The sequence below is a fragment of the Coenobita brevimanus genome, chromosome 43, assembly GCF_032717465.1.
Source record: "Coenobita brevimanus isolate Jiangsu-jjx chromosome 43, ASM3271746v2, whole genome shotgun sequence".
Classification (NCBI taxonomy): domain Eukaryota; kingdom Metazoa; phylum Arthropoda; class Malacostraca; order Decapoda; family Coenobitidae; genus Coenobita; species Coenobita brevimanus.
The window spans coordinates 23,468,088-23,486,349 of record NC_136996.1 but is presented as its reverse complement, the minus strand read 5'-3'; the positions used below and the strand labels follow the sequence as shown (position 1 = coordinate 23,486,349).

At 42.5% G+C, this 18,262-nt stretch overlaps 1 protein-coding gene across 1 annotated transcript in view; it reads left to right on the top strand.

The window, feature by feature from the left end:
• Positions 1-11,398: 11,398 nt before the first annotated feature.
• The window catches only part of LOC145397854 (uncharacterized), a 198,216-nt gene continuing 191,352 nt past the window's right edge, over positions 11,399-18,262 (top strand). Inside the window, exons 1-2 of the mRNA XM_080270891.1 lie at positions 11,399-11,435; positions 11,804-12,030. Coding sequence (XP_080127017.1) covers positions 11,399-11,435; positions 11,804-12,030 — 264 coding nt within the window. The remainder of the gene's footprint in view (positions 11,436-11,803; positions 12,031-18,262) is intronic.

Sequence of the window (18,262 nt, the reverse complement as noted above, 5' to 3'; positions counted from 1 at the left end):
AAACTACACAGATATATTTGGTAATGTTTTGGCAATTTAATTTATATAATGATTAATCAAAACTGGATGAAGTGAAGTTTAAAATAGTGTCAACTGCATATTGGGATTTGATATAACAACAGGTGCCGTCCTTGTTACGAAAGTTTGTAAGGAGATGGTAACCGGGAAAACAAAATGGAGATATATCGGTAGAGGGTGAGATTTGTTGTTCTGTGAGGAAAAGGGCCAAAGGGGATATGGACTGAAGGAAAAAATGAACTGAGTTTAAATTTGTGGTAAGGCCGCGGATGTTGGTAAAGAATAAGGCCGCACCGTCACCTCTTCGACGACGAGCATTCCCGGAAATAGCAACAGTCGCTGCCAGCACAGTCACTTGATGGCGACCGGGAGGACCCTGTGCCTCCAGCCTTACCCTGCCGGTGGTGGCTATCCGAGGTACCACCTCATTTGACAGTAAGATTGCAGTGGCCATTACTAAAGATGTGAATAGAAAGTGTGATATGTTATGTGCATGTAGTGTGGTGTAGACAGTTGAAGGTAGAGGTATTATGAGAGCATGCTGGCCTACTCTCTGTGTAAATGAATGCGCTGAAAATGTTCAGAAAAGAGAAATGGTCAGGATTAAGTCCTGAGGGCTGGTGAAACGGGAGCTCCAGCTCTCCCCATCACCAGCTTGCCATCAACATCGGGAGTACTGCCCTGTTCGACTGGTGCTACAGTCTACTCCTCCAGTGAAAAGTTTGACAAACACAGCCCAAGACAAACCTCAGATACACACGATGCACATCTCAGACACACCTTCAGTGTGCTGATGTGGGTGTGGTAAAAACAGAGTGAAGGAAAAGTTTGACGCACATACAACTCTGGGTTACAACTTGCTAAATTTCATCCTTCAAAAATGCACAATGACTCAGTGACATAGTTAGGGACAAATACAGGATTTAGTTGTCTCTGTCGATGAGGCAAAAAGAAAAATGTATACAGTAGCTCAAGAAACATGCAGAACCAACTGTGTTACTGTCAGTACCATCATCTAAAATCAAGTGAAGGCGTCCATGGGGCTGAACACTGAATTGTGCCCAAAAGCCAAAGTAAAAGAAATGCAGATATTTCATCACAATATTGTGCTTTCCCTTTGGGCTTTAGGCGCGATTCAGCGTTCCACCCAGCGGACGTTTTCACTTAATCAACAAAAAATGATGATATACAGTAACAAAATGATTGATATGAAAAGTTTCCAGAAAAAATGATGATAGCAAGTAACAATTTGACAGTGTCAGGAATTTCAACAAAAAACGGTAGTATCACGTAACATTCAAATAATTTAAAGGAATTTCCACACACACACACACACACACACACACACACACACACACACACACACACACACACACACACACACACACACACACACACACACACACACAAAAGGGTGGTAGCATGTAGCATTCAAATCAGGTAATCTCTAACAGAGACAAGCAAGTGGGCCTAAGTAAAAACTTGTGGTATGTTGTAGTGTTCGATATGAAGTTTGGATGCTGCAGTTGTTTTGGGAAGGCATAGCTTGTTTGGATGAAACAGAAGTAATCGGGGACCGAATGCTAATCGCCCACCAAAATATGTTGTTGGATAAGACAAGTTACCTACCAACCAAACTTGAAGACAGGTCGATAAACTCTTCGCAATTCAGTCACCGCGTTTTTCTCAAAAGCGACAGGAAAATGATGGTCCTCTGATATAGTACAGGTATTTATTGTCAAGATACTTCAAATGAATCTTGTCACTGCAGTAAGTGAATCGCGACCTTCGGCCGCGATTCAACAAACACTGCATGCTGATATAACTAGTTCCAGGTGCTGAAGAAAATTATCCCCTCAGGCAAATAAAATTCATGTATGTTCCCAACAGAAATCTTTGGAAATACACTATAGAAAGATATGTATCCGAAGAGCTGAGTCTGATGAAAATGATTTTTTCCCCTTAGCCTTGGTTCGGTTGGTAGTCTACATCCAGTTCAACGTGCGCCCTGAATAATTCCATAATATTATATGGATACATACGATGCAATACGGAACATTTTCCCATGTCTCGGTCATTGTTTCATACTGTAATACGTTTTAAGGATTCGGATGCATTCTTTACATGGTGTACAACTGAACTTAACCTCTCATCCCGTTGAATTATTTTGCACTTTATTCTGTCTTCTCCAGTCGAAATTACTTTGCTAGATAGAAATTTTTCGAAATGGACGGGTTATATATAGCCTTACGTTTTTCCATATTAGAGCTGAAGGAAAATCGTCGAATAAGCCTGAGGAAAACCCTATAATACATCACTGGAGTGAAGATGTGAAAATACTATTAGTCGTGATGTTCCAGCACCGGATGATCTCTTGTACTTTTCCAGAAGATCAGCAGTTCTGGTCTGTACAGCATCACTGTTATCTGTGTAGATGATGACAATCAGGGCACAGACTCGTAAACAAATGCCCTGCTGTAACTATGGTGTATTTTTTTGCAAGAAGAACAAAAAATGCAAAATCTCCCATTTCTCTTGTTCCTCCCATCAAAAGAAGCGTCGGTCCATTCATCCATTATCCATTTTACTATTGTCTCACCGGCAGCGTAGGTGCTGGGGCTAGGCTACTCGCTCCAAACATTTAAGGTGAGGGTGACCTGCATCACTCATCCCTAAGTGATATCGTGCGTGCAGTATAGCCTACCCAAACCCTTCCTTGGATGCAAACCCCTACGGACACCGCCTGGTTGGAGCACAGCTACACCATCGAGTATCGTTTGATTATACAGTTACCAACTGAAGCAGGAAATAGTCCTATGTTACAAGAAGCCGTTTGGTCTCTTACTCATTGAAGAAAAATCTAAAGGAAGCATTACACCGACTAAGTGGAAGGTGGTCGTCCCCAGCCTATCACGCTATAAGAACGAAAAGAATAGAAGAGACTATCTGCACAGACCTGCGGCGAAACTATTGCAACCGATTTTTAAAAGCTACTCTCCTTGAAACTCATAGAATATGTGATATTGTTTTATTATGGTCAGAATTTAAAATGACTAAATAATAAGCTGATGCACCAACTGATGCAACAGCTGACAGGTCAAATCAACTCAAATTTTCAAGCTGAGCAACTCCGTACTTCATAAGAATGTCGCTAAATTGTTTCCTTAAAGCCGAAATTGAAAATAGCCTAATAGTCAACTGATCCGTCATCTGACGGAACAGCTGACATGTTATATAACTTCAAAATTTCAAGATGAGCAACTTTGTATTTCACAAGAAAATCACTTAGAGCTCTGTAAGAGCAGATTTTCAAACTTTCCTTGAAAGAGGGGGGGGGGGGAAACAGGTGTACCAAGTATAGACCCGTACCTGTCGGCTACGCCGCAGGTTAAAAATATGTATCATGACCTATGTACTGCTTTCGCAGAAAGCACAAAGAAAGGAGTGTGTATAAGCTTCCCACGTCTCCTGTTCTTGGAAATAAGTTGAGTCTGAAGTCTGTTTGCAAGTACGGGATGTGTGTGTGTGTGTGTGTGTGTGTGTGTGTGTGTGTGTGTGTGTGTGTGTGTGTGTGTGTGTGTTCTTCTTTGGGTACACTTAGTCATCCAATCATATTGGCATCGTCGGAGCGAGTATAGTGAGAAAAATTCAGCAACGTCGCACTTTCGCTAAGGGATTGATGAAGGAAGTCGGCTCATCAAACAAAAAAGTCATCAGAAAACCCGTGCTTTGACATTAAACCATCCTATGTCTAACCGACTTAGGACTAACCTAATGTTAACCTATCATAATACCTTATTTTGTTTGGTAGAATGATGAAGGTACAACATGACTGGTCTTTTCTCGAGGCACTCGATCCTACGTTGCCAACATGACTGGATAACCAAGTATTCCTGGAAAAAAAGAAAAAATGTGTTTGGGCCCAGTTCCGAGCCTGGTTCAGAGAAACAGTTTATTTGTTACACTTGTACAATATACCCAAACAAACAAGTATGTTTCAGCAATGGACTGATGATATTCTAGATGTTGAATAGAGTTTGCGGTAGCAAAAGACGATTAATGTATTTTCAAGACAGTGACCACAATATTTACACTTACATTGCATGAAGTAGATATTGTCATTATATAGTCATTTTACTCTAACATGGTCAAAAAGAGCCATCTCTCCGTATTGAATACTGACTTGGTATAATTGATTAATACTATAATAATATGTTAGTCACGAATAAGAGTTATGAACAGTATAAGAAGAGCTAGCTATTTTTTTTAAATGCAAGGAAGAAGGAACCAAAGGCCAGGGGCCCGCATTTACAGTTCTCTCCAAGAAAAAAACAAAAACAATACAAAAGAGAGCCAAATTCAAGATCCGTTCATTTCGAGATGCCTGGACACACTGCGTTTGAAAGACTGGAGATCATAGGAAGTAGAGAATACAGACAGAGGGAGACAGTTCCAGAGTTGACCTGTTGCATAAATGAAAGGCTGGGAGTAACGGTTAACTCTTGCATTAGAGAGCTGGACAGAAAAGGGATGAAAGTTTGTTGCTAGACGGGTGCTACGCACCCGTCGTAGAGGTGGAGGGATGCAAGCAGACAGTTCAGAGGAGCAATGACCATGGAAGTAGTGACAGAAAAGAGATAAAGAGGCAACAGTGCGGCGAAGAGACAGAGGCTGAAGGGAGCCAGTAAGAGGAGCAGAGTTGATGAGGCGAAAAGCCTTTGACTCCACCCTATTAAGAAGAGCTGTATGTGGGGAACCTCCCCACACATGAGAGTTGTACTCCATACAGGGGCGCATAAATCCCGTGTATAAAGTCAACAACTGTGCAGGGGTAAAGAAGGTACGGAGCCGACTTAACACACCTAATCTCTTGGAAGCAGATTTTACCAGAGATGTAATATGATGTTTCCAAGATAAATCCCGAGTGAATGAAACCCCAAGCATGTTCAAGGATGGTGCTGGATTGACCTGGATATTATTAAAGATTAGTGGGTACTCCTGTGGAAGATTTTATCGGGTTGATAGGTGTAAAAACTGGGTCATTGATGCATTAAGAACAACAAGATTATTTTTACCCCAGTCAAAGATACGAGCCAGGTCAGACATTAGGAGTGCCATAGCCTCATCCCTTGTTTGTTGAAGTAACTGCTGGGATAGACCTTGCGGGAACCGAAGGTAAAGGTGAAGGGTGGAATCATCAGAGTACGAAAGGATAGGGTTAGATGTCAGCTTAGGTCATTGATGAATAAAAGGAAGAGAGTTGGTGATAGGACAGACCCCTGAGGAACACCACGGTTGATAGATCTAGAAGAAGAACGATGGCCGTCTGCAACAGTGGCTATAGAACGACCAGAAAGGAAGCTGTAGATGATGGCATAGATTAAAGGATAGAAATCGTAAGAGGGCAGATTTGAAATTAAAGATTTATGCCAGACTCGATCGAAAGCCTTTGTGATGTCAAGTGCAATGGCAAAGCTTTCGCCAAAGTCCCGAAAGGAGGACGGCCAGGAGTCTGAAAGGTAGGTGAGAAGATCGCCAGTGGAACTGTCGATCAGAAAGAAGGTTGTGATAGGAAAGGTGCTTTAAAATTTTCCCGTTAAGGACGGAAACCTAGGTCAAGCTCAGGTAAAAGAACTATTACAAATAGTATTTTGCGTCATCATGAAAGCAGGGCTAGGGGCACTGGGCATTTTGCAATATTCATCGTGGCTACTTGTATGACATATTGTTCTGCGTGGAATGTGCACCAACAGTTTTTTTTTGGCGAGGACATAAATATTGATCCTATCTATCTATCTATTGCCAGACTCCTTAATCCCGTAAGGGATGGCCACAAACAAATTGCCTCCATGTCGCCTTGTCCCCCCATTTCGTTGTCCTCCCCCCAGCTCACCTCTCTCTCTCTCTCTCTCTCTCTCTCTCTCTCTCTCTCTCTCTCGTCTACCTCTCCACTTCATCCTTCCATCTCATCCTTGTCTCCCCCTCCCTTCTGCCCACTCCACCTTACTCACATGCACTCTCTTCGTTAACTTCTCGCTCTCCATCCTATTCACATGGCCAAACCACCTCGGTGTAGTTCTCCTAACGCTTTCTATCACATCCACACGCCAATGTTCCTTCACTTCCTTATTTGTCAGTCTGCCTCTCCATATAACTCCATATGCTCCTCTCAAATAACTCATTTCCACTGTTCTCATTGTTGACTTTGGTCCTTCCAACAAGGTCCAAGCTTCTCGTCCATAAGTTAAATTTGGCATCACAGTACTATCATTCAGCGACCTTTTTATTTCCATACTCACTTCCTTATTTCTTATCACAGCTTTCGAACATACGGCAACCATTCTTCACTGTTGTTCCCTTTCAAGTACTTTACCCTCCATTGTTCCATCCTTACTCATCACAAGTACGTAAATGCACTCAAATTTTCCATTTCCTCATCATCTACCTTTATTGCGCATTCAGCGACTTCATTTCTCTCGAAGACCATAACTTTACTCTTCCCTACATTCACCTTTAGATTCTGCTTCCCACACATTTTCCCAAACTCATTCACCAAGCCTTGCAGTTCCCCCTTGTCTTCACTTAATAATACAGTATCATCTGCAAACAACAGAACAAGAAGTTTCCAGATGCCTCCCTCTCACATTAGAGCAGCTCCAGCATCCACTGACCTACCTTGTGCAGCCTCTTTTATAACCCCATCCATATACAGACTAAACAGCCATGAAGATTGTTTCAATCTAGCATTCAGATAGAAAAATTCACTCAGTTCACCATCCACACGCAATGAAGCCTTAGCACCCTCAAATATACTCTTCACGGGCATTCAACTGCGTCCCATTTACTCCAGGTATTAATATTTTCCACATTACTTGTCTATCCACTCTGTCATATGCTTTCTCCAAATCAATGAAAGCCGCATACAACTTCTTTCCCTTCTCTTGAATCTTTTCCGCTGAAGACTTAACATGAATATCTGATATAGCCTACACAATCTCTTCCCTTTCTAAAACCTCCCTGTTCATGTCCAACTAATTTCTCTGCTATTTCCTTATCTCTGTCAGTAAGTATCCTACCATATACTTTTCCACTTACACTAAGAAGTCAACTTCCCCTATGATTACTACACGCTTCTTTTACCCCCTTTTCCTTTATACAGGGGAATAGTTATATCTGACTTCTACTCCTCCGTGACACAACCTTCCTCCCAGGCCAATCTGCACATCTTCCATATCGATTCTACTACTATTTCACCCTCATGCTTCAGCATTTCACCACACATTCCCTCAGTTCCAGGGGCTTTCCCCATTACGACTTTCTTCATTGCTTCCATTACTATCATTCTACCTTCTCATTCCCAGTCACTTATACTCGCTCTACATCAATTCTCGGTGTATAACAATTCCTGAAAGTGTTCTGTCCATCTTCTTGTTTTTTTTTTATGCGAGGAAGAAGGAACCAAAGGCCATGAGCCCGCAATAACAGCTCCCTCCAAGAGAAAAACAAAATACAACAGAGAGCCAAATTCAAGATCTGATCATTTTGAGATGCCTGGACACACTGCGTTTGAAAGACTGTAGATCATAGGCAGCAGGAAATACAGACAGAGGGAGACAGTTCCAGAGCTGACCTGTTGCATAAATGAAAGACTGGGAGTAACGGTTAACTCTTGCATTAGAGAGTTGGACAGAAAAGGGATGAGAGTTTGCTGCCAGACGGGTGCTACGCGCCCGTCGTAGAGGTGGAAGAATGCAAGCAGACAGTTCAGAGGAGCAGTGACCATTAAAGTAGCGATAGAAAAGAGATAAAGATGCAACAGTGCGGCGAAGAGACAGAGGTTGAAGGGAGTCAGTAAGAGGAGGAGAGTTAATGAGACGAAAAGCCTTTGACTCCACCCTATTGAGAAGAGCTGTATGTGGGGAGCCTCCCCACACATGAGAGTTGTACTCCACACAGGGGCGGATAAAACACCTGTATAGAGTCAACAATTGTGCAGGGGTAAAGAAAGAGCGGAGTCGGCTTAGCACACCCAATCTCTTGGAAGCAGATTTTACAAGAGATGTAATATGATCTTTCCAAGATAAGTCCCGAGTAAATGAAACCCCAAGCATGTTCAAGGATGATGCAGGATTAAGCTGAATATTATTAAACATTAGTGGGTATACCTGTGGAAGATTTTGTCGGGTTGATAGGTGTAAGAACTGAGTCTTAGATGCATTAAAAATAACCTTTTCTCTCTTCTCCTCTATCACTCTACCATTTTTGTCTTTCACTTCCCTACTAACTCCAGTATCACCCTGTCTAACTCTCCATACCTCCTTCCAGAACATTTACTTACATTCACTCCACTTTACACTCAAATTCCTTCCAAAGTTCTCATCCAGTCTGCTTATTCTCCCTCACTAATCTTTTCACCTCTCTCTTCCTCTCTACATACAGTATAACTCTCCTTTCCGTCTCTCAACTTCCTGCATGCCTCTGCTTTCCATCCACACATTATATGCTTTCTTCTTTTGTGCCACAGCTTGTCTCATCTCTTCATTCCACCATGCTGTCCTTAGCGTCCCCTTTCGTCTTCTCTTCACGCCATACACCACCGCACATACTGCAGAGATTTCTTCTGTAAATATCTTGCACACACCTCCCACCTCCCCCATCTGCTCCAAATCATTTTTGCTCAATCGCTCATCCACTTCTATCTTATATTCTGCATTTTTTCCATCCTCCTTCAACATTCACCCCTCGTCGTATAGACTACTTTCTCTTGTCCTTCTCTCTTTCTAGTCATTCATCGCATTTGTACCTTGACTTTCACCATAACCAAGTGGTGGTCAGAAAGTCCACTCCCCCAACCTCTGTATGCTCTTGCATCCATTACATATTTTCCCATTCTCTCATCCACACACTCATAATTAATCATCCACAACACAAATACATAATAAGACAGTGGACATGGACTTTATACATCCAGCAATAGCATATTCAAAGACCAAGAAGCTTTGTAAAAGGTTTTGCAAGTGGATAATTACTGGCCATGTGAAAAGGAAAGAGAAAGAAAGACTCAGCGGTAGCGTGTGTGAGAGAGAGGTGGAGTGGAGGAGAGGAGGCCTGAGGATGAGATGGAAGGACTGGGAGGAGAGGTATGTGAGATGTTAGGTATGAGTTAAACAGCGCAATCTTGTGGCAGAGAAGGGGATGAAATGGAGGTGGTGCTGTTGTGGCTACCTCTTACGAACCTAAGGTGTCTGGGGAGAGAGAGAGAGAGAGAGAGAGAGAGAGAGAGAGAGAGAGAGAGAGAGAGAGAGAGAGAGAGATTCGTAGTTCTTTGGCTAAAAAGTGGGGATATGCTATTTTCCTCTATTGTACCATGCCCCGGAACTTCGCAAGGTGACCATGAATGACAAAGCAGCATAGTGAGAGTGGGCTCTGGCTATAAACTCAGGGGTGGTAACGATTTGCATTTTTCACCAAGGAGTACTGACAGAAAAATAAATGGAGCGCGCGCTCGTGCACGCGCGCACACACACACACACACACACACACACACACACACACACACACACACTCTCTCTCTCTCTCTCTCTCTCTCTCTCTCTCTCATTCTTGCTCTGTGCTTGTATCTCTGCCCTCACTGTTTCTGGCTTCTGTGGGAGGGTCAGTTGGCTGGTCCTGGGTTAGGCAAATGACCAGGCGAAAATACATCGTACTGCGGACGAGGAGAAACACTCAACGAGGAGGTAAAATTCGGAAAACGAAAGCATCCAGCACTGCGTCTTGGAGTTAATCGGAGTGAATTATGTTGCAAAGTTATATTACATGTAGTAGCAGTAGTAGTTGTAGTAGTAGTAGTAATTGCTGTTGTTGTTGTTCTTGTTGCTGTTGTTACCCGTCCCCACCAGAGGGGCTCGGGGACGAGTATTTTCACTCGGTTTGTCTGTCTCTTTATTTGTTTGTCTGTCTGCCTGACAGCCTGTCTGTCTGTTAACTACTTTACGCGAAAACTACATGTGAGATTTTGACTAAAATTACAGGGATGATGAGCTATGACCTTCTGATCACTTGAATAATTTTTGGGCCAAACTGGGCCAAGGCCCAGGCTGTCGGCACAAATATATTGCTTTCAAAAAAAAGTCTTTCCTCCATAACATTTAAAATTCGTCATATGACATGAATCCAAAACCTAAAGGTGCATCATTCAAATCTGCATCCTAGAACATGCATCATTACATCAGAGGGGTCACCCCCCAGTTAACCGTAGGGAGGTCAATGTCAGGTGAGTCGGGCCAGAAATTTCAAATGGGCATAAAACAGTCAATTTTCACCCGATTTACGCCAAATTTGACATGATATCCTGTTGTGTTTATACTTCAGCACTAAAATGCCTGCCAGAGAGGGGTTTGCTGTACCTTGGCACCGTTTCTTGTTGTTCTTGTAATTGCAGTAGCCCCAGGCTCAAGTGAACATGACCCCGGCGGATTGCAGGCCAGAGTTGCCCTTCTTTTGCAGTCCGAGTCCATTATCTCCCTTTTGGGGGACAAGATGGGGATTGAAGGATCTTCGTTAAACCGTGAAACTCCACTGGCTGGCCGTATCGGTGCTACCATATGTTGGCGTCTTCTCCCTTACCAAAATAATATGTTCAAGTAAATATGATGCAATATTAGATGAACTTCTATGTAGATTGACTAAAATATGTACATTAGGATATATTTGTGCCAGACACGAGAAACATGAGATGTATTTGTTAAAACGTACGAGAGAGCGAGGACAGGAATAGAATGCAGGAGGCAGGCCTGCACTAAGAAATGGAACTGAACATTATTTGATGTGATAAAGAAGGTATGTTCACATGTGTGTGTGTGTGTGTGTGTGTGTGTGTGTGTGTGTGTGTGTGTGTGTGTGTGTGTGTGTGTGTGTGTGTGTGTGCGTGCGTGTGTGTGTGTGTGTGTGTGTGTAATTCACCGGGTTGGTCAGGATCACATGATGGTCGTGATCGTCAGCTTTTACCCTCCCGGAGGGGAGCTGAGAGCTCATATAGTCCGATCTAAGGGCAAGGCTGTGACCTTCACACACGCACACCCGTCCCCTTGCTCAAGGGGGGCAGTAACCACCCACTTCGTCAGTGAAACTTTTCGCAACCTGAGCGAGGCGCGAACTCCCGTCCACCAGTTGGCAAGCGGGAACGTTACCACTGCACCAGCGAGTGTGTGTGTGTGTGTGTGTGTGTGTGTGTGTGTGTGTGTGTGTGTGTGTGTGTGTGTGTGTGTGTAATATGCTTCATCTGGTGATGGAACGTGAGAGAAAAGGAGAATGTCTAAACTTATGTTTAATGTACAGTATATGTTTGGAAAGCATGGGCTAAACTGAACAGGTATCTATCATGAGTGATGTTGAACATCTGTGTGACTTTCTGTGTGGTATGTAGGACCCGTAGTTCGCTGGGAAAAAGTGCCAGCCGATCTCGTAGGACATCCGCCATTAACTGCTGAAGAACCGTGTCTAATCAAGCATCCTGCATATTCATACAATTATTTTCGCTTTCCACAGGTTTGGTGTGTGATATGGAACACATCTGGGGGACCTTCTGCTTGGAGTAGAGGTGCAGCAGTACGCTTGGAAGAAAGGAGAGACCAACCTGTTTATAAGATTTTAGTTGACCTCCTCAGGTATGATGTGTGGTGTGGGACATCTGCGGGACCTTCTGCGTGGTGTTGAGGTGCCGCAATGCGCCTGGGAGGGAAGCAAGCCAATTTATCATACATATAATCCTTGTTGTCTTCCTCAGGTGTGACAAATGGTGTGGGACATCTGGGGGACCTTCTGCGTGGTGTTGAGGTGCCGCAGTACGCCTGGGAGGGAGGGCAAGCCAACCTTAGCTGCTTGTATGACCTCCGTGCAACCCGCCTCTATTCCCTCAAATGGTACCACAACCGCACTGAGTTCTACAGATACGTACCAACAGAGAGGGACCAACCTATCAACATACAACCTTCACATAAGTTCACGGTCCATGTGAGTTGACGGAATTATGTGTCAAGATGAGTTCTTTCTCTCTCTCTCTCTCTCTCTCTCTCTCTCTCTCTCTCTCTCTCTCTCTCTCTCTCTCTCTCTCTCACAGTTGGGCATTTGCATGAGGGAGGGGAAGTTAACTTGCTAATTTTTGACATCTGCCTATAAATGCTTTTATTTTTTTTAACGTTCTCACAGTAAAAACTTTAATATATAAAAAAATGGGCTATCCTAATGCCAAGAAAATCTGCTGCATACCAGGATTTTTCACATATCACCACTTTGATGCTAATACTCACCATTCATATTGAGTACGTGTTGTAGTTTTTTTTTTTTTTTTTTAGAACAATGTACTGTTGATAATGAAATGCCATTTTGGGTCTTGTGGAAGATCAGCATAGTCAACTAAAAGGAAATTAAAAGTATGGTGCTGTTTCCTGCCCCAGCCTGAGACTGAACTAGTGAACACTAACACAAATAGACCATCTCTCTGACTACCCCTGTTAATTAAACACACACACACACACACACACACACACACACACACACACACACACACACACACACACACACACACACACACACACACACAGATTGAGGTATTGTACATACATCCACACATACATGCATACGTACATACGTACATACATACATATATACATAAACCCGTAAGATTATTCCTTCCAAGGAAAAAAACAAGAGCCAAATTAAAGATCTGTTCATTTCGAGACGCCTGGACACACTGCATTTGAAAGACTGGAGATCATTGGCAATAGAAAATACAGATAGAGGATGACAATTCCAGAGCTGACCTGTTGCATACAGGAATGGGAGTAACGGCTAACTCTTGGATTAGAGAGATGGACAGAAATGGGATGAGAGTATGTTGCTAGACGGGTGCTAGGCGGCCACCATAGTTCTGGAGGGATGCAAGCAGTTCAAAGGAGCAGTGACCACTGAAGTAGCGATTGAAAAGAGATAACGATGCAACAGAGTGGGGAAGAGACAGAGGTTTTGGGGTGCCAGAAAGTGGAGGAGAGTTAATGAGATGAAAAACCTCTGACTCCACATTGTTGAGAAGTGTTGTATGTGAGAAGTCTCCCCACGCATGAGAGTTATTATCCACGCAGGGACGAAAACAAAAAAAGTTCATTAAACCAATAACTGTGCAGGGTGAAAAGAAGGTACGGAGTCAGCTTAGCACAGCTAATCTCTTAGAAGCAGATTTTACAAGTGAGGGAATAAGATCTTTCTATAATAAATCCCGAGAAAATGAAACCCCAAATATGTTTGAAGGTGATGTAGGATTGAGCTGGATATTGTAAACAATTAGAGGATACTCCTGTGGAATATTTTGACCAGATGAAATATGCAAAAACAGAGGTTTTCAAGCATAAAAAAATATATTACTTTTACCCCAATTAGAGACGTAAGCCAAGTCAGACTTTAGGTGTGCCACAGCCTCATCCGTTCTTTCTTGATATAAATGTTGAGATGGACGCTGTGGGAAACAAGTGGAAAGGTGAAAGTTGGAGTCATCAGCGTATGAGTGGATAGGGTTAGATGTACAGCTTGGAAAGTCACTGATGAATAGAAAGAAGAGAGTTGGTGATAGAAGAGAATCCTGGGCAACACCACTACTGATAGTTCTAGGAGAAGAACGGTGGCCGTCAACAACCGTGGTTATAGAATGGCCAGAAAGAAAGCTAGAGATGAAGCATATATAGGAGGACACAAACCGTAAGAGGGCAGTTTGAAAATTAAAGATTTATGGCAGACTAGATCGTATGCCTTTGAGATGTCAAGTGCAATGGCAAAGTTTTAGCCAGAGTCCCTGAAGAAGGATAACTAGGAGTCTGAAAAGTAGGTGAGAAGATCGCCAGTGGAGCATCCCTGGTGGAACCCATACTGACGATCAGAGAGAAGGTTATGATAGGAAAGGTGTTTAAAAAATTTTTAGTTAAGAATTTATTTTTGATTTTTTTTTTAATACAAGATGTTAAAGAAAAATTAGGCAATAGTTGGAGAGCTGGGAATGGTTCCCCTTCTTTGGGACAGCCTGAATGATAGCAAACGTCGAGGAGGAAGGAAAGAGACAAGCTGACAGACAAAGTTGAAAGAGTTTGCCTAGGCAGGCTGTAAAAACATTTCTTGAGGACAATAGAAGGGATTTCTTCAGTCCCATATGCCTTGTTGGTATTGAGACCAGTGATGACATAAAATACAACAGTTGAAGAAATTTTAATTTCAGCCATGAGGAAGTCAAAGGGGGGAAGAGATGGAGGAACTGCAACGGAATCATCTAAGGAGGAATTGGAGGAGAAAGTGTGAGTGAAGTGTTCTGCTTTACCAGAAGAAACATCTGCAGAATCATCAGAATGGAAAGAGGAGGGAAGGATGATGAAGTAAAGTCGTTAGAAAGGCTGAAGGAGCAGGAAGACATTGTTTTGGAGAGCTCATATCATTTAGTATAAATGAAAATATTTTCATCAGGGTGAAGAACAGACTCGGCGCGATTCGGGCAGAAACATAAAAGAGATGAGGTTCAGAAGTGGGTTGGCTTGTTTACCTCTTGTAGGCCCACCCCTTGATGCGGACATCAATAGAACATGCGTTTTAAACCAAGTTCTTCTTTGCATTAGTCATAGGATAAGAGAAAAGAATGTATGCTTCCATACATAACCTTCCTAATGCGCAAGGCGCACTCAGATGACTCCCGGGCATGTCAGCAATAACCATTCAGGGAAAAGCAAAGAAGTACTGCCTGAGGGCCTCCCAATCAGCAGCCCCAAAGTGCTACAGCCACCTCTTCTTCAAAGTCCACAGGCCTTTCCGGAGTGACAGGACAGGTTAAGGTGATAAGGTTGTGATTGGAGGAGCCCAATGTAGAGAAAAGATTAACAGCGTAAGATGAATTAGATGTAATGAAGAGGTCAAGTTCAGTATGTTGGAACTCTTTCCAAAGCGGTCAGGGATATGGGTAGGGTGCTGTACAGTACAAGGTGCTCTAAGTCACTAAGGACAGAAAAGATATAGGCTTGTTCATCAAGTGGATGAGTGAAAGGAGAGGAGAGCCAAAGGTGGTGGTGAACACTGAAATCACCTAGAATGGAGAATTCAGAGAAATGAGAAATTGATAGGATGTGTTTCATCTCAGAAGTTAGATAGTCAAAGAAGTTTTCATAGTCAGCAGAATTAGAGGATACATTTAGACAGAGAATGACAGGATAGCTGAAGCCAGAGAGTAGAGTACTCAGAAAAATCAAGTTCAGGAACGCGAGAGCAAGATTTGTTGTTGCATACATATCCATAAGTCACCTTTGGCATTGTAATGCATATAGAGAAAGTTGGAGGGTACAGATAAGGCTTTGGTATCATTTACCTTAGACATTTGAAAATCCGTGAGGAAGAGAAGGTGAAGTTTAAAGCAGGAGAGGTGGTGCACTATGGAGAGAAAGTTAGAGGAAAGGCTGCAAAAGTTGCAGAAAAGAAAAAGAATTGAGTTAAACAGTGGTTCCAGGCATACCTCTTGGTCATCACCGGGAGAGGGCCAGATGGTGGGGGGGTTTTATGGTCCTCTCCCCTAGGGACTAGTCTTGGGGCTGCGATGCCATTTTAAAGAAAATTTTGAATAGGAAGTGTAGTGTGTAATGTGCATGTAGTTTGGTGTTGACAGTTAGAGGAACTTGTACAGTATGCTGGCTACTCTCTGTGTTGCTGAAACACTGAAAAGGTTCAGCAAACGGGGATGGTCAGAAACTATGGTCGGTTTCAGGAAGTCTGATGCACTGATTTTCCCAGCTGAGGACAGGTGGAATTGGTAACACTGCGCGATGCCTTCCAGCGGTGACTGGTTATTTCCCGTCGTGTTTGAACGTGCACCTACGAGTAATTGTATTCCAACCAAAGCCCTCATTTATTTGTAAGATACCAGATTGTACAGATACAATTTAAAGCAATTATCTCTATTGATAAATATGTGCCTTTTAAATTATGAGAGATAAACGTGAACGACATTGACAACAAAACTTAGTAAAGTAGCAACTGGACGCATACGGACAAGAGTTAGCGATTGATTTATTTCAACTGTCATTCCATTATGTTTGAGTTTGTTGTCACTGCACGCTGTTTTATTAAACCGGCATAGTTCAACTATTTTGTTTCTCATGGGATTTGCTTTTATCTTACTTTCCTTTTTTCCACCATTAACAAAAATTCGGTTCATTCTACACTGATGTAATCCATTACTTTCCCGGCTCCTCTCTGTCAAGGGGACAAAGATATACCATGCTTGAGGAGAGGGTGCAAGGTGGCTAGAGACAGGGTGTCTGTCCGTCTGTCTCTTATGGCGCTTGTGAAAATGTTCAGGAAAATCAAACACCAGACTTATTACTGTAAGAAATAATTTTACTGAATCTGACTATGAATACAAACATAAATGCAGATTTTTAAACTTACCATTACCTATGAAGGTAATGAAAATGTGTATGTACACTATAATGAGAATAGCATGTACTGGCCCCAGTGAGGTGTGTGTGTGTGTGTGTGTGTGTGTGTGTGTGTGTGTGTGTGCTTACACAAATCAACATCATTAGAAGATAAGCTAAGCGTATCTAAGAAAAGGTTGTATATTAGTAGGTCAGGTAATAAAGGGCATCTTGTAGACCGTAGACTGTGACACTGTGCAGTAGTGATGGGAAAAACATTCGAGCCTTCACAGGACCTAGGAACCACCTTGCTATGAACGTCTGAAATCCCGCCACAGTCGCTACCTGTGTCCGTATGTGTCCAGTTGAGACTTAGTTTTGTCATCAATGTCGTTCAGGTTTATCTCTGATAATTAAAAAGGCACATATTTATCATTAAAGATATTGGTTCAGTTTGTATCTGTATAATCTGGTATCTTACAAAAAAAAAAAAAAAAGAGCTTTGGTTGGAATACAGACAATTAGGTGCACGTTCAAACACGACGGGCATTGATCAATCACCACCCGAGAGCATCGGGCACTGTTACCAATTCCACCTGTCCTCAGCTGGCAAAATCTGTGTGCAAGACACCCTGAAACCGACTGTAGTCCCGAGGGCTGATGAAACAGGAGTTCCAGCTGTCCCCATCATCAGCTTTCCATCCACCCTGTGATTACCGCCCTATTCTACTGGCACTACATGCATACATACATGCGTAAATACGTATGTATGTATATGCCACATTCACATTGATGGATAGTTGGGTAAACAGACAGACAGACAGACAGATAAATAAATAGATAGATACTGTATAGATATAGACAGAGATAGAGGTAGGTAGATAGACAGAAACAGATAAATAGATGGATACATTGATATGATAGATGTGTCGACAGACAGAGGTAGGTAGGTAGGTCGGTAGGTAGGTAGGTAGGTAGGGAGAGAGAGAGAGCGAGAGAGAGAGACGTAGATGCTGTACTAGACAGGACAGACAAGTAGATACAGAACGAAAGATATGAAAACAGAAAGCTAAGCCTATAGGTATGTAACAGTGACTGGCCGGCTAATGCATTATTTTTTTTTTCGCCGCCTAACATCCTCCAAACAGTCGTCTTTTCTGACAGGAGTGAAAAATCTGTTACTGGGCTCCATATCATATTATTATCATCTATTTTATAAATACCCGTTTCTACTAATCTAATTATTCTTCCAAAAGCAACCTGAGAGAGACACAAATGAGAGTACCCAACCAGCCATACAGCCGGGTTAAAACGCAGGCATGCGGAAAGACTGACAGCCAGAGTGAGTGTTAACGTCTGAGTGGCGTTTGTCATGCTGCCCTGAGGAACAAAGAAAATGCAGACATTAGTGAGAGGTGCAGTGACATGCCTGATAACAATTAATTGCTATTTATTTTAATCCTGATACCATGCGACGACGACGACCACCACCACCACCACCGCCACCACCACCACCACCACTACTACTACTACTACTACGACTACTTTTTTATTGAACAACTCAAATTACCTCCATCCATTTGGGAATTATACTGTGAAGATCAACACCAACTTTCATTATACAATTTACCAATTGGCACTGTAATGTGAAGGCCAACACATACCTTCATTATACATTCCGTTGCCTCCAAACACTCCAACGACTGTGATTACCAATTAGATGCTACTGTTTTTTATATTTATCTTATTTTTTAACATTATTATTACAATGCTACAATATTAAAAAAAAAAATAATAATCTACCGGAG